The 15,173-nt window shown below is 41.5% G+C and overlaps 1 protein-coding gene and 1 pseudogene across 2 annotated transcripts in view; one reads left to right on the top strand and one right to left on the bottom strand.

Moving 5' to 3' along the window:
• Positions 1-15,173, bottom strand: part of LOC134312489 (tripartite motif-containing protein 16-like) — a 210,840-nt pseudogene that overhangs the window by 168,396 nt on the left and 27,271 nt on the right.
• The window catches only part of LOC134312491 (tripartite motif-containing protein 16-like), a 41,686-nt gene that overhangs the window by 10,772 nt on the left and 15,741 nt on the right, over positions 1-15,173 (top strand). The window contains exons 4-7 of one of the 2 annotated variants that reach the window (XM_062994483.1): positions 1,638-1,805; positions 3,218-3,242; positions 3,696-3,746; positions 6,475-7,106. In XM_062994483.1, the coding sequence (XP_062850553.1) occupies positions 1,638-1,805; positions 3,218-3,242; positions 3,696-3,746; positions 6,475-7,010 (780 nt within the window). In that variant the 3' untranslated portion in view covers positions 7,011-7,106. Of the gene's footprint in view, positions 1-1,637; positions 1,806-3,217; positions 3,243-3,695; positions 3,747-6,474; positions 7,107-15,173 lie in introns of those variants that run through there. The other variant, XM_062994482.1, reaches the window with a different exon arrangement.

Here is a 15,173-nt window from a genome sequence, read left to right as displayed (position 1 = left end):
AAAAGACGTTGCTTGGATGGCAGCATATGTTGCTCCAAAACCTGCATGTACCTTTCAGCATTAATAGTGCCTTCACAGATGTGCAAGTTACCCATGCCATGGGCACTAACACACCCCCATATAATCAGAGATGCTAGCTTTTGAACTTTGCGCTGATAACAATCCGGACAGTCCTTTTCCTCTTTGGCCCGGAGGACACGACGTCCATGATTTCCAAAAACAATTTGAAATGTGGACTCGTCAGACCACAGGACACTTTGCGTCAGTCCATCTCAGATGAGCTCGGGCCCAGAGAAGCCGGCGGTGTTTCTGGGTGTTGTTGATATATGGCTTTCGCTTTGCATGGTAGAGTTTTAACTTGCACTTGTAGATGGAGCGACGAACTGTGTTCACTGACAATGGTTTTCTGAAGTGTTCCTGAGCCCATGTGGTAATATCCGTTACAGAATGATGTCGGTTTTTAATGCAGTGCTGCCTGAGGGATCAAAGGTCACAGGCATTCAGTGTTGGTTTTCAGCCTTGCCGCTTACTTGCACAGATTTCTCCAGATTCTCTGAATCTTTTGATGATATTATGGACTGTAGATGATGAAATCCCTAAATTCCTTGCAATTGCACGTTGAGAAACGTTGTTCTTAAACTGTTGGACTATTTGCTCACACAGTTGTTCACAAAGTGGTGAACCTTGCTTGTGAACGACTGAGCCTTTCGGGAATGCTCCCTTTATACCCAATCATGACACTCACCTGTTTCCAATTAACCTGTTCACCTGTGGAATGTTCCAAACAGGTGTTTTTTGAGCATTCCTCAACTTTCCCAGTCTTTTGTTGCCCCTGTCCCAACTTCTTTGGAATGTGTTGCAGGCATCAAATTCGAATATTTGCAAAAAAACAATAAAGTTTATCCGTTTGAACATTAAATATCTTGTCTTTGATGTGTATTCAATTGAATATGGGTTGAAAAGGATTTGCAAATCATCGTATTCTGTTTTTATTTATGTTTTACACAACGTCCCAACTTCACTGGAATTGGGGTTGTACTAAATAATTATACTAAACTTGGTTGTGTGCACTAACCCTTGCACAGAGAGTGAAACGATTGTGCTGGCCAGGTGCCCCACTCCTCCCCCACTGCAGGTACACTCCTTGATTCATTGTGTTGTAATATTTGGCTATTTGCCCTGAGTGTAATTGACAGTGCCAATATGCAAAAACAGATTTTATAAGCGGGTCAGGATAAGGTGACAGACAATACATTTCCAATACAGTCAATGCTGTTTTCCATTTGTTCACTTTCAGTATGCAGGTGAAATTGAAGGTGCTGCTGTGCTTTTGTTCTTATGAAGAAGAAACTAAAGAAAGTAAATAATGCTATTTCACACTTTACCAATTTAAACTTTTAAAACCACAATGGGCACAAGTCTCCCTAACTGTGCTCAATAAATAAAGAATATAGGATTTTGATGCTTGTCCAATTACAAGTATAAAAATAAACTGGATAAACTAAATATAATAATAATGTTAAAGATAATTAAGCAGTGGTAATGTTATTTAGAGAATCATCGCTCTGTGCTTCATGTCTCATACATTATTTGTGTTTCATCTCATCTCTTTGTGAACATTATTTATCTGGATGTAGAGTTTTCAGTCTCTCTCGACTCCTGCTGGATCTGCAGAATCACCCGCCATCACAATCAATCCTTTCCTCTCATTTGATGAAGTTACAGAGTCTGTATCTCAGCTGAAAGAGAAAGTAGAAGAATTCTGGAAAGAGCAGTTTGAGAAGATACCAGATGAAGGTATCAATGTTCCACTATCTCCAAAATGTTTGGTACTCAAATATCAAACAAAACATACAAATCCAACAACACAAACCTTTTACATCTAACAACATTTTATTTATTTATCGACACTGGGAGGTTCTCCCCGTGTTTGCATGGGTTTTCTCCCACAGTCCAAAGACGTGCAATTGAGGTGAACTCGAAATACAAAATTGTTCATGACTGTGTTTGACATTGCACTTGTGATCTGATTAATCTTGTGTGGTGAGTAACTACCGTTTCTATCATGAATGTAATCAAAATTACACATGACGTTAAATTTTTAATTAATCAATAAATACACATCAACACTGGGAGAACATGCCTAACTTCTTACAGGCTGTGACAAGAAGTAAGGATTGAACCAATGTTTCCAACATTTTCTGATGCTAATATTTGTTGTAGAAACGAGGTTACCAATTAATAATTTAATTATATAGTTAATTGCTAATAATCACTTACGGGGCAGCACTAGCATTTTTTAAGGAGAAACTACCAGGAAACTACCAGGAAAACTGGTAAAATTTTGAATCAGCTGAGAACTGAGCTTTCCACACCGCAACACTTTACCCAGGTGCCTCGATCCAACGACTGTTAATTCTGAGGTGTTTTAATCTGACTGAAGCATTCTCCTTTTCTGAAAGAGTCTGAAAATATGCAGATGTGGAGCACAAAGGTCACCTTGCGCTGTGCAATTCATTGAAGAGGTTGGATTTTTTACATGCAGCCAAATGTTAACTTTACCCTGACTGGTGGTAGAGTTTAAAAGCAAACAATTCAAGTCGAATTAAAACTTGCAAAAATACGAACAGTGAATTGAATCAACTGAGCTGACTCGTTTGGCACCAGCTGCAAACTCTTTAACTCTTTAAAGGGAGGTGCATTTTGCGTCCACTGTGGGTGGACTGAACTCTTTGAACTGTAAACTAACTCATTCTTCAAAAACGTTGAACTGTGAACTACTCTGAACTACATTTAAATGGCTGTGCTGCCTCTTTTCAACTCATTTAGAGAGGTGTGGCATGCAGTAGATGTAGCCAACGGGAAATGAACTTTCCTCAAAATCATGTGACGAAAAGTTGCCGCCCTACATGCAAGTTAATCTAAATACCAATATATAGATTAAACAGGACTAATAGACAGAAATCAGTACATGTGTGAGCATGCAGTACAAATGTTCTTTAGCCTTGTATACAGGATATTGGTAGAACAATTCTTAACACTATATCTTGAGTCAAAGACAGTATCAAAATAGAACCAATACATCAAAGGTATAATTATGGGGACAGTATGTCTATATTCTGATACTATTCATAGAAAATTACAACAATTAAAACAAGTTATTTTACCAAATTGATAGATCATAGCCAGATCCTGATTCAGGCCACTGGGATTCCAGATGAGTGTGTGTGAGTGTGTGTTTGGTAAAGTGGCAATAAATTGTTGTAGGCCTCATAGTTCTTTGAAAGTCCGGACTTGGAATTATGTAGTTAAGGATGTTTGATTTACATACAGAATGGGGGGAAAAGTAAATTATTCTTCTGTCACTTCTGGTACCAGTCCTTGGTGCTTCTTTATTCCAGAAAGGTTGTAAAAGAAACTGAGATATCACATAAGATGAAAGAACTGAGCTGTGACCATTATTGCTTTTTGAGGTCAAATGGTGAATGGCATAGGCGCAGGATACTTTTAAGTATGGGGGAAAAAGCTTAAGGTTCTTTTTAGGAGTTGTAAAAGTCATCTAAGATTGAACACATCCTGGCATAAAGGCCTCAGGATAAAATAGAAAAATGATCCATGGTATATTCCCTTAGCTGCTACATATTTATTTACTGTGATTAGTGATTGTACTGTAACTCTTTCTGTAGTGAAGAAAGTCCGGATTATTTCACCTCCTAAACCTGAAATCAGAGAAGATTTTCTACAATGTAAGTTTTTTCAAAAAATGTCTATCATCTATTTTTGCATATTTGTTACACGTTTCAGATTATCAAACTATTATTATTAGACAAAGACCAAAAAGCTGTTACTACAACCAGTAATTAGGTTTGATTTCTTGAGAGCGGTGATTTCTTTTTCAATGAATGATAGAGGTTTTGAATACATTTTTATATATTTAATAAATGGGAAATTGATTTTAAAAAGCTGCATTATGCATTTACACACACATGTAGTAACACACACATCTACACACACCTGAAGTAAGGATTAAACCAAAGTTCCCAAAATGATGCTGGATGGCGCCCATGCTACCAGCTGCACTATGATGATGTCGCCAACAACACTTTCTGATGTGTTATTTACTGTGATTAGTGATTGTACTGTAACTGTTTCTGTAGTAAAAAATTCCGGATTACTCCACCTCCTAAACCTGAAACCAGAGAAGATTTCCTACAATGTAAGTTTCTCACATACACACAAGCATAAATAGTGCTGTGGAAAAACTACTTGCACCCCCAGTTACCTCTGTTTTTGGTTGTCACGCATTTTGTCACACATTTCAGATCTTCAAACTACGTTTAATATTAGGCAAAGACAAGTAAACACAAAATGTTAGGATGATTTTATTTATGAAAGATAAAATACTGTTCAGTCCTACCTGGTCCTGTGTGAATAAAATATTCATCCTGTTGGTTACTAAATCAACCAGTTGACCAAATTCATTTGACAGTTTCACTAGTCACACTGAGGCAGGATCACTGCAAGAATCTAAACATCACTTAATAGAACCTGTCTGGTAATGTGAAGCAGGCTAGAAGGTCTTAAAACAAACCATATGATGCCACATTCTATAGAAATTCAAATACAGAATGAAAGTACAGTTTTTGAAATCCATCAGTCTGAAAAATGTTAAAAAGACATTGCTGTCACTCTGGGACTCCAGGGAACAACAATGAGAGCACAGACAAAAAGACAAAATCACAAACGAATCTCTATGAAAAAACAAACTACAGGCCTCATTTGCTTCAGTTAAAGTCAATGTACACAATTATACAATAAGAAAGACACTGGGCAAATATGGCATCCACGGAAGAGCTGCAAGGCCACTGCTGACCAAAAAAGGCCATATCACATTCACCAAGAACATCTATATGACCTCAAGACCTTTGGAATAATATTCTGTGATTTGATGAGTAAAAGGTAGAACTTTTTGGATCATATTACATCTGAAGTTAACACCACATTCCAGCATAAGAACACCATACCAACAGTAAAACATGGTGGTGGTAGTGTGATGGTCCGGGGCTGCTTCTCTTCCACTGGAACTGGACAACTTGTCATAATTGATGGAGCCATGAATTCTGCCCTTTATCAGAAAATCCTGAAGGAGAGTGTCCGAGACCTGAAGCTCAAGTGCAGTTGGGTTATGATGCAGAATGTAGGTAAAGCCAAAAGTTTACAGACTTTTGTAAGAAACACGTGTCATGGCAGTCCTGGAATTTTAATAATTTCTGCACTTTTTCTTTTTTTGTGACTGATTGGAACACAAACTTCTTTTCTTTAAAAACAAAATAAGCTTAGTGGCTGCTGCTCCATTCTTTGAATGGAGATGTTAAAGCTAAACTAAAATGTGTTTCTAAACTGATGGAGAATAAAAGCAGAAGCAGCTTCTTTCTTCTGCAGCATCTAAACTCATGCAGAGGTGAAGCTCCAGTTTCAGAGCAGATCTGTTCTTCACTGCTTCTTCTACTACATACCACTTTTGGGTTTTTGCTGGACACCACTGTTCCATCTACCTTTTAATGGGTACTCTAGTGGCTCTATTTATGTGGGCACAGAGAAGTCACCAGCTGTAGTTCATGAAAATCACCAACAACTTAGGAGGCGACGCTATAGTAAATTAAATAAAATTAAACTGCTGTCCGAATTTTTTTGACCCAGAAGATTTTGTGTCAAAATCATTCAGTAACAGAACAAGAACAGAAACAGAAATCTTATAAAATACACACACACACACACACACACACACACACACACACACACACACAAAATGACTTATAAGGCAGGTTATTCGAACATACTACTTAGACAGAGATTCCATTCTGGGTTTCGCGGTTAGCATTTAGCATCTTGCCATTAAAACAGAAGGATTGAGGTAGCACAGCACGCTAACATGTAAATATTGTAAGTTAATATTATAAGTACTGATAACAGTTACATTTTCTGATAAGCCCGAACTTGCAAATAAAAACACTTGGTACAAGTTTATACAAGTTAAAAATCAATAATATTTTATAAACCTTTGAAAATAACTCCATTTGTTTGTCCGCACCATCAGCCATGTTTATTTTTCTGTGAGAGAAGAGCGCCCGACTCGCAATGAATTCTGGGATTGCCTTGATCACTAAGGCAGCGTCGGATACTCACTAGTTCTTGAGCCAAAATAACATTGAAATTTTAAGATGCCTCAGTAGTGAGGATATTAAGGCATATAGGATTTCAAACAGCCTCCTTGGGAGCGCACACAGGATGATGTAAAATGCGTCTATGTAGAGAGAGAGCTAGCTTTCCGAACACACACAGAGACACATTTACAAACACACTCAGTAGCACACCCACAGTAACACAAACACCTTCAAACATACACACACACACACACACACACTCACACACTCTTCTATGTTAATTGATTTATGTTGTTTTTCTCTTCTTTAGATTTCTGTTGGTTCTCACTGGATCCAAACACAGCACATAAAAGCCTCCATCTGTCTGAGGAGAATAAAGTAGCGACCAGGAGTGGAACAGAACAGTCGTATCCTGATCATCCAGATAGATTTACTTATTACTCTCAGGTTCTGTGTAGAGAGAGAGTGAGTGGACGCTGTTACTGGGAGGTTGAGTGGAGTGGGAATAATAGGGTTTGTATAGCAGTGTCATATAAAATCATCAGCAGGAGAGCACGTGGTTCTGAGTGTTGGTTTGGTTGTAATGATCAGTCCTGGATTTTGTTCTGTTCTCCATCCAGATTTTTATTCCGGCACAATAACAAAGGAACTAAAACCCCCATAATGCCGAGTTCCTCTAGAATAGGAGTGTATGTGGATTACAAAGCAGGAACTCTGTCCTTCTACAGCGTCTCTGATACAATGAAGCTCCTCCACAGAGTTCAGACCACGTTCACTCAGCTCCTCTACCCGGGGTTTTGGGTTGGTTTGGGAACAAAAGTGAAACTGTCAGATTCAACAAACTAAATGTAAAATTTACATAAAAGTGTTACAGGGAGTGGGTGTGGCGGTGGACCCAAGCGCAGAATGTTTAATATGTGTGTGTATTTCAATAAAATAAATAGTGAAGTTGAACAATCAGTATAAGTTTATGGTATTATTTATGTTTAATAATACAATTGTTGTGCCGACTGATCTCTAGCACTATGACTTATCAACGCGCCACTGAGCTAGACGCGGAGATAATGGATTAACTGCTACAAAAGGCGGTGAGAAAATAAAGGCGTACTCAAACAAAGGAAAGTTTTCAAAGCTGAAATAAAACACAACTCTCCCGTGGAGAACCATCTCTGTTCTCTTTCGAAAAATTTATTGTGTTTGTGAGACAATGCTGAAAACAAACGTAACGAAAGAGGAGAACTGAGCTTCCTTCTCGTGCAGGTTAACAACCTCAATAATGTTTACTTTTCTTTTTAATTTCCTCTCTGTGCTTTACTTTTCTGTTCTTTCCCCTTTCTTTATCTTCCTTTGTCGCTCCGTTCTTTCCCTTTCTCCTCTTTTCCTTTCTTTTCATTTTCTTTCTTTTCTATCTTTCTCTTTTACACATACCCACCTTTACCGTCGCACTGAACACTGGCTGCTGTCTGACGCCGGCTTTAAATGCAGTACAGCTGAGCCTGGTTGGCACTGACGCTGGGGATTCTGGGGATTGGAGTTCTGACGCTCCGATCCACCAGCTCTTCCCCTGCGCTGCCCAGGCCCCCTTGCTGGCGGCTGACTGCACTGGCGGGACCGTTACAGAAAGTGTAACATTAAACTGTTCGAGTGATTTTAGAATCTCATGTGAGGCAGTGATACATTTATGGCTGCAGATCTCTTAGGTTTGAACCTCACATCTGCTTACTATTTGCAAGGGGTTTGGTATGTTCTCTATGTGTTCACATGAGTTTCTTTATGTACTCTGGTTTCCACCCATCTTCAAAAAATCCAGTAGGTGGATTGGCTGCTCTAAAGTTTTCCTATTGGGGGAGAGTAATGTAATATTTCTCTGTGATTAACTGGACCCTGTCCTTTTTTTTTCCTGCATCGTACCTGTTTCCTTGGTGGGTCCGGGAAAGCAGTGAACATAAACAAATGATTAATAAATGATTGATTTTCCTAAAACGGGTATTATTATGTGATAGTTTATTAATGTTTACAAATCTGCTTCATCCTGGTCAAGGTCATGGTGGGTCAGACGGTAATCGCTATTTAAGTCATTTTATTTAATTTGTTTTGTGTTTGATTTTTCACTTTTATTATTTCTGCTAAACATAAAATAATCAGAAATAAAATCCACCCCTGATTTCTTTTACAGTATATTGTGTAGCACCCCAATAAAGTACCAACTTCATTGAATGAAGCCAGTTCAAATATTGGACAAGAGCATATCCTTCCTGGTTTTTATGTTTGTTTGTGTATTAGGATTTTAACGTCATGTTTTACACTTTGGTTACATTCATGACAGGAACGGTAGTTACTCATTACACAAGATTCATCAGTTCACAAGTTTATAACAAACTGTCACGGTGGAGCTAAGGACTAGACAAAGACAAGACAAAGGGGGCGGACACACACGCAGAGATGTATGACAAGAGGTTTATTAAAGACTTAAACAAGGGAATGACAAGAGTATGGAACATGAACTAGGTACACGGACTGGGAACACAGACTGGGAACACGGACCGGGAATATAAACTAGGGATACAGACTAAACACGGGTTAGGAACATAGGCTAAACATAAGCTAGGAACATTGGCTAAACACAGGCTAGGAACACTGGCTAAACACCGGCTAGGAACACTGGCTAAACACAGGCTAGGAACACTGGCCAAACACAGGCTAGGAACACTGGCCAAACACAGGCCAGGAACACTGGCTAAACACAGGCAAGGAACACTGGCCAAACACAGGCCAGGAACACTGGCTAAACACAGGCTAGGAACACTGGCTAAACACAGGCTAGGAACACAAACTAGGAACTGACTACAAACAAATGCAAGAAACATAGAGCAAACCAGAGTCCAAAGAAACCAAAGTAATCACCTGAGGAAGTCCAACACAAACAAGTCAAAAATAACCACCATAAACCAAAATAACCCCTGCCAGCCTGTTCCTCAGCTCTCCTTATAAAAGGTCCCTGATTAGGATCAGCTGGGGCTGATTGCTCAGGGGGACCAATCAGGAGTGAGGCATGGCAGGAGTGAGTGTGCTCACCGAGAAGAGGGGCGTGGCACACACGAGCACACCGAGGCCAGCAGTGGGACAGATGCCCCTCCCAAAGGCACTACACCTGGAGTGCCTTAAAAAACAAAAACAAGGAGGTCCTGGGCCCTGCGGGGTAAATTTGAAGTCATTAAAAATGTCCTCAGGCAGGCATGACAAAAGTTCAGATGCGCCGTCGGTGGGTGCTGATAAAGAACCAGGAGCACCCTCTGGGGGTGCTGACTTGACAGGAGCGCCTTTGGAGACAGGAGTGCCATCAGGGGGCACCGACTCGGGAACAAGAGAGCCATCGGAGGACACCAACTCGGGAACAGAAGTGCCGTCGGAGGACACCAACTCGGGAACAGAAGTGCCGTCGGAGGACACCAACTCGGGAACCGGAGTGCCATCAGGGGGCACCAACTCGGGAACAGGAGCGTCGCCGAGGGACGCCAATTCGGGAACAGAAATCAACTGCGGTGAGCCTGGCGAAGAGGCTTCGGGAGTCAGCTGCGGTGAGCCTGGCGAAGAGGCTTCGGGAGTCAGCTGCGGTGAGCCTGGCGAAGAGGCTTCGGGAGTCAGCTGCGGTGAGCCTGGCGAAGAGGCTTCGGGAGTCAGCTGCGGTGAGCCTGGCGAAGAGGCTTCGGGAGTCAGCTGCGAGGACCCTGGCGAAGAGGCGTCCGGAGTCAGCTGCGAGGACCCTGGCGAAGAGGCGTCCGGAGTCAGCTGCGAGGACCCTGGCGAAGAGGCGTCCGGAGTCAGCTGCGAGGACCCTTGAGAAGCGTCCGAAGTCACTTGAGAAAACACTGGAGAAACGTCATTCAGCTGCGAGGACCCTGGAGAGGCGTCCGAAATCAGCTGCGAAAATACTGGAGAAACGTCATACAGCTGCGAGGACCCTGGAGAGGCGTCCGAAGTCAGCTGCGAAAACACTAGAGAAACGTCACTCAGTTGTGAGGACCCTGGAGAGGCGTCCGGGGTTAGCTGCAAAAACACTAGAGAAACATCACTCAGCTGTGAGGACCCTGGAGAGGCGTCCGAAGTCACTTGGGAAAACACTGGAGAAATGTCATTCAGCTGTGAGGACCCTGGAGAGGCGTCCGAAACCAGCTGCGAAAACACTAGAGAAACATCACTCAGCTGTGAGGACCCTGGAGAGGCGTCCGAAGTCACTTGGGAGAACACTGGAGAAACGTCATTCAGCTGCGAGGACCCTGGAGAGGCGTCCGAAGTCAGCTGCAAAAATCCTTGAGAAACTCCTTGAAACAACGGTGAGGACCCTGGAGAGGTGTCCAAAGTCACTTGCGAAAACACTGGAGAAACATCATTCAGCTGCGAGGACCCTGGAGAGGCGTCCAAAGTCAGCTGCAAAAACACTGGAGAGGCGTCCGAAATCAGCTGCTTGGACCCTGGAGAGGCGTCAAAAGTCAGCTGTTTGGACCCTGGAGAAACTGGACTCTGAAACTGGTCTCGCGAAAACACTGGAGAGCGTAAAGCTACCCAAACAGGCAGGATACAGTCATAAACTTTCCTCACAAACGCCTTGGACTGACCACGAGTCACGGAAACAGACGGACCTGGCAAAGGACTCACCCGAACCTGAGCATCTGAAAATTTATCTCGCATGAGTCCCTCAAACCCCTGCACTGAGTCGAGCTCAGCTCCCTTCTCAGTCCAGAGCCACCTAGCCCATTTGCGAGCTGCACCACTCAGCCGAGACATCATAAACAGCACTTGCTGTCTTTCAGTGGGCTGAGGATCGCTAAGGTACTGCAAATAGAGCCGGCTCTGCAGAAGGAATCCTTCAACACTGTGGTTGCTTCCATCATAGGGAGCTGGCCTACAAAGTGCAAAGGTCTGCGGGAACCTCATGGAGTCAAACTCCGGAAAATTACTACCACTAAACATCTCGCTGTGTCCTAGTGCAGAGGGGTTATTATGTCACGGTGGAGCTAAGGACTAGACAAAGACAAGACAAAGGGGGCGGACACACACGCAGAGATGTATGACAAGAGGTTTATTAAAGACTTAAACAAGGGAATGACAAGAGTATGGAACATGAACTAGGTACACGGACTGGGAACACAGACTGGGAACACGGACCGGGAATATAAACTAGGGATACAGACTAAACACGGGTTAGGAACATAGGCTAAACATAAGCTAGGAACATTGGCTAAACACAGGCTAGGAACACTGGCTAAACACCGGCTAGGAACACTGGCTAAACACAGGCTAGGAACACTGGCTAAACACCGGCTAGGAACACTGGCTAAACACCGGCTAGGAACACTGGCTAAACACAGGCCAGGAACACTGGCTAAACACAGGCTAGGAACACTGGCTAAACACAGGCTAGGAACACTGGCTAAACACCGGCTAGGAACACTGGCTAAACACCGGCTAGGAACACTGGCTAAACACAGGCCAGGAACACTGGCTAAACACCGGCTAGGAACACTGGCTAAACACAGGCTAGGAACACTGGCTAAACACCGGCTAGGAACACTGGCTAAACACAGGCCAGGAACACTGGCTAAACACAGGCCAGGAACACTGGCTAAACACAGGCTAGGAACACTGGCTAAACACAGGCTAGGAACACTGGCTAAACACAGGCTAGGAACACAAACTAGGAACTGACTACAAACAAATGCAAGAAACATAGAGCAAACCAGAGTCCAAAGAAACCAAAGTAATCACCTGAGGAAGTCCAACACAAACAAGTCAAAAATAACCACCATAAACCAAAATAACCCCTGCCAGCCTGTTCCTCAGCTCTCCTTATAAAAGGTCCCTGATTAGGATCAGCTGGGGCTGATTGCTCAGGGGGACCAATCAGGAGTGAGGCATGGCAGGAGTGAGTGTGCTCACCGAGAAGAGGGGCGTGGCACACACGAGCACACCGAGGCCAGCAGTGTGACACAAACACAGTCATGGACAATTTAGTATCTCCAATTCACCTTACTTGCATGTCTTTGGACTGTGGGAGGAAACCGGAGCACCCGAAGTAAACTCACGCAGACATGGGGAGAACGTGCAAACTCCATACAGAAAGGACCCGGACCGCCCGACCTGGGGATCGAACCCAGGACCTTCTTGAGGCGACAGTGCTACCCACTTAGCCACCGTGCTGCCCAGTTTTTATGTTCCAGAAATACATGTTACTGAATTTGTGGGTACTATAATTGAACAGCACTTAGTATTAATTTGCTTAATTATTTTTCATTTATTTATTTTGCTTAATTTTGGTTATTTGGGCTGGGACATTGTGCACCAATCACTGGACTTTAATAAAACACAATTTTAGCAAGGCAGTTATCTTGACCTGAGTCAGTTTGTCAAACGCCTCTTAGCTATCATATAACAATCAACATAATCAGTGTTTATAAATGAATAAGATAGGTTTGCTTTTTTACAAGAGAGTTGTACACATCAGTTCTGCTTGATAGTCGTGTGCATTTCTTCCTTAATTCAGTTATATACCGCTAAATCTTTTTTCCAAAACACCCATTTAGCTCATGATTTTTTAAACATTACTAGGAAGTCTGAACTGCTGTAAACTATTCTGTGTTTCATGGCATTTGTGTTGCAGTGTGTATAAGTGCAATAAAACATTACAAGAGTCCATTATCTAAGTATTTCAGGAAGAGTTCAGCAGTCTAGTCTGTCTGTCAGTAACTACAGTCTGGACACAGTTTCTGTAAGGTGTGTGTTAATACTGGGATCGGAAGGATCCCACCTCTCGAGTTCCATCTCATAATTATATAAGGACTTTTATCTCATAATTATTTATACTGATACATTTATTATGTCTCGAATGATTTAAAAGCTTTTGACTTCACCTAAATCATTAAATAAAGAAAACAAAATAGATCAATAACAGCTTTACTGTAAGAACTGCAGTGTGTGTATTTTTTCTCTTTTTGTAAATATTTTCAGAGCTTTATTACTTTTTATTATTATTATTAAATTGTCTATATTGTTATACATTGTACTGCTTATTTGTCTATTTTTTGTACTGAGTGCTTTACTATCCATTTGCTGCTGCAACACTAAATTTCCCCACTGTGGGACTAATAAAGGATTATCTTATTTTATCTCATCTTAAATTGACAGACTAGGTGTACACAATTCAGAATTAAGTTAATGGCGGTCTCTGGTGGACAGGAGCAGTATTACCATTATGATGCATCTACAATGTAATTTTACTTTCTGACTTCACCCATTAAAGCTTAGAGTCTGTCATGCAAGAAAGAAGATCCTTCTCCAAAAACAGGACCTTATAGATTAACTGAATGAACACTACATGTGAATAAATATGAATAACAAATAATGGAGAGGAAATTATGTGCAGTTTCAGTATTAAATCCAGACTTTGACTCTTAATCTGTTGTTCTCAGTTATAAACAAATGCACACAATATGCACCAGGTTTACAGTTTACCATTATATATAAATCTGAGATTCACTACTTAAAATGCAAATAATTGCACTGCACCCAAATACAGCAAATAAATACCACTGCCCACTGTGTGGCCAATAGTATGTGGACACCTAACTATGACTCCGATGGTCATCCCATCCTAAAATTACAGGCAATATTTTATAGCCCCCTTCCACATGAGGCTATATTACACCCCACTCTTTTGTCAGTGCTCTCCTCAAGATTTGAATTGCAATCAATGTTCCAAACCATTTAAAAAGTTTGCAGTGGGGTTAAGGTCAAGGCATTGTGAAGACCACTTTAGTTCCTACATACAAAACTCCATAAGCCATATCTTTATGGACTTCAGTTTGGACAGAGAAGCACAGCATTTCTGGAACAGAAAATGAAATTCTCCAAATTGTTTCCACAATTCTTCCCCTGTGACGGTCTAGTGCCCTGTAATTTCTAAAACAAACTGAAAATGTGAATTTATTTAGTGTCTCTGATGTTTAGTAATGAATTAAAAAGAGGAACCAACACCCTTATCTGCACCTCCATGCCCCCTCTGCTGTCCATAAATGGCAAAACAAAACAACATCATTCTGTGACTGAGCCCAGACCCTGATCTCCATGGAAAGATCTGCTTTTAAAAATAATATTTACTGTTTAGATTTATAATAATTTACCAGTAATATCCATATATTTTAGTTTTCTAGTGTTAGTGTTGCACAAGTTGACATCATCTGTTTGGCTATGCTATATGGCCAAAAGAGATAGATGGATGGATGGATGGATGGATGGATACTTTATTGTTCCCGAAGGAAATTAAGTAGGTGGACACATGATCTTGTTGGGCATCCCATTCAGAAATCATGGCATTTATGTACATTTACATTTTCAGCATTTAGCAGACACTTTTATCCAAAGCAATATACAGTACTGTGACAGTATGCAGTCTAAGCAATTGAGGGTTAAGGGACTTGAAGGGCCCAACAGTGACAACTTGGCAGTAGTGAGGCTTGAACCAGCAACCTTAAATTTTTTTGATTACTAGTCCAGTACCTTAACCGCTAGGCTAGAGTTGCCCTTAAATATAAACACACGCACACACGCACACACACACACACACACACACACACACACACACACACACACACACACACACACACACACACACACACACACACACACTCATTTATAGTATCAACTATAGAACAATTTTGTATCTTTAATCAGCCTGACTTCATGTCTTTGAACTGTAGAAAGAAACGGAAGCACCCAGGGGAAACCCACACAGAAATGGGGAGAACATGCATTTCAATGGGCGCAAGGCACACAGTAACACCCTAGAAAGGGCGCCAGTCCATCGCAGGGCATACACACACACACACACACACACACATTCACCTACAGGGCAATTCAGTGTCTCCAATTCCAACTTCTCAGTCATCTAGATTTATTTTATGTTTTAAATTTATATTGCATCCCAAACCATTAAAATGTGTCATGAGTAGAAAA

This window comes from Trichomycterus rosablanca, chromosome 4 (assembly GCF_030014385.1).
Source record: "Trichomycterus rosablanca isolate fTriRos1 chromosome 4, fTriRos1.hap1, whole genome shotgun sequence".
NCBI classification, from domain to species: Eukaryota; Metazoa; Chordata; class Actinopteri; order Siluriformes; family Trichomycteridae; genus Trichomycterus; species Trichomycterus rosablanca.
The sequence above is the reverse complement of the archived record's forward strand: the minus strand, read 5'-3'. Positions and strand labels throughout refer to the sequence as shown.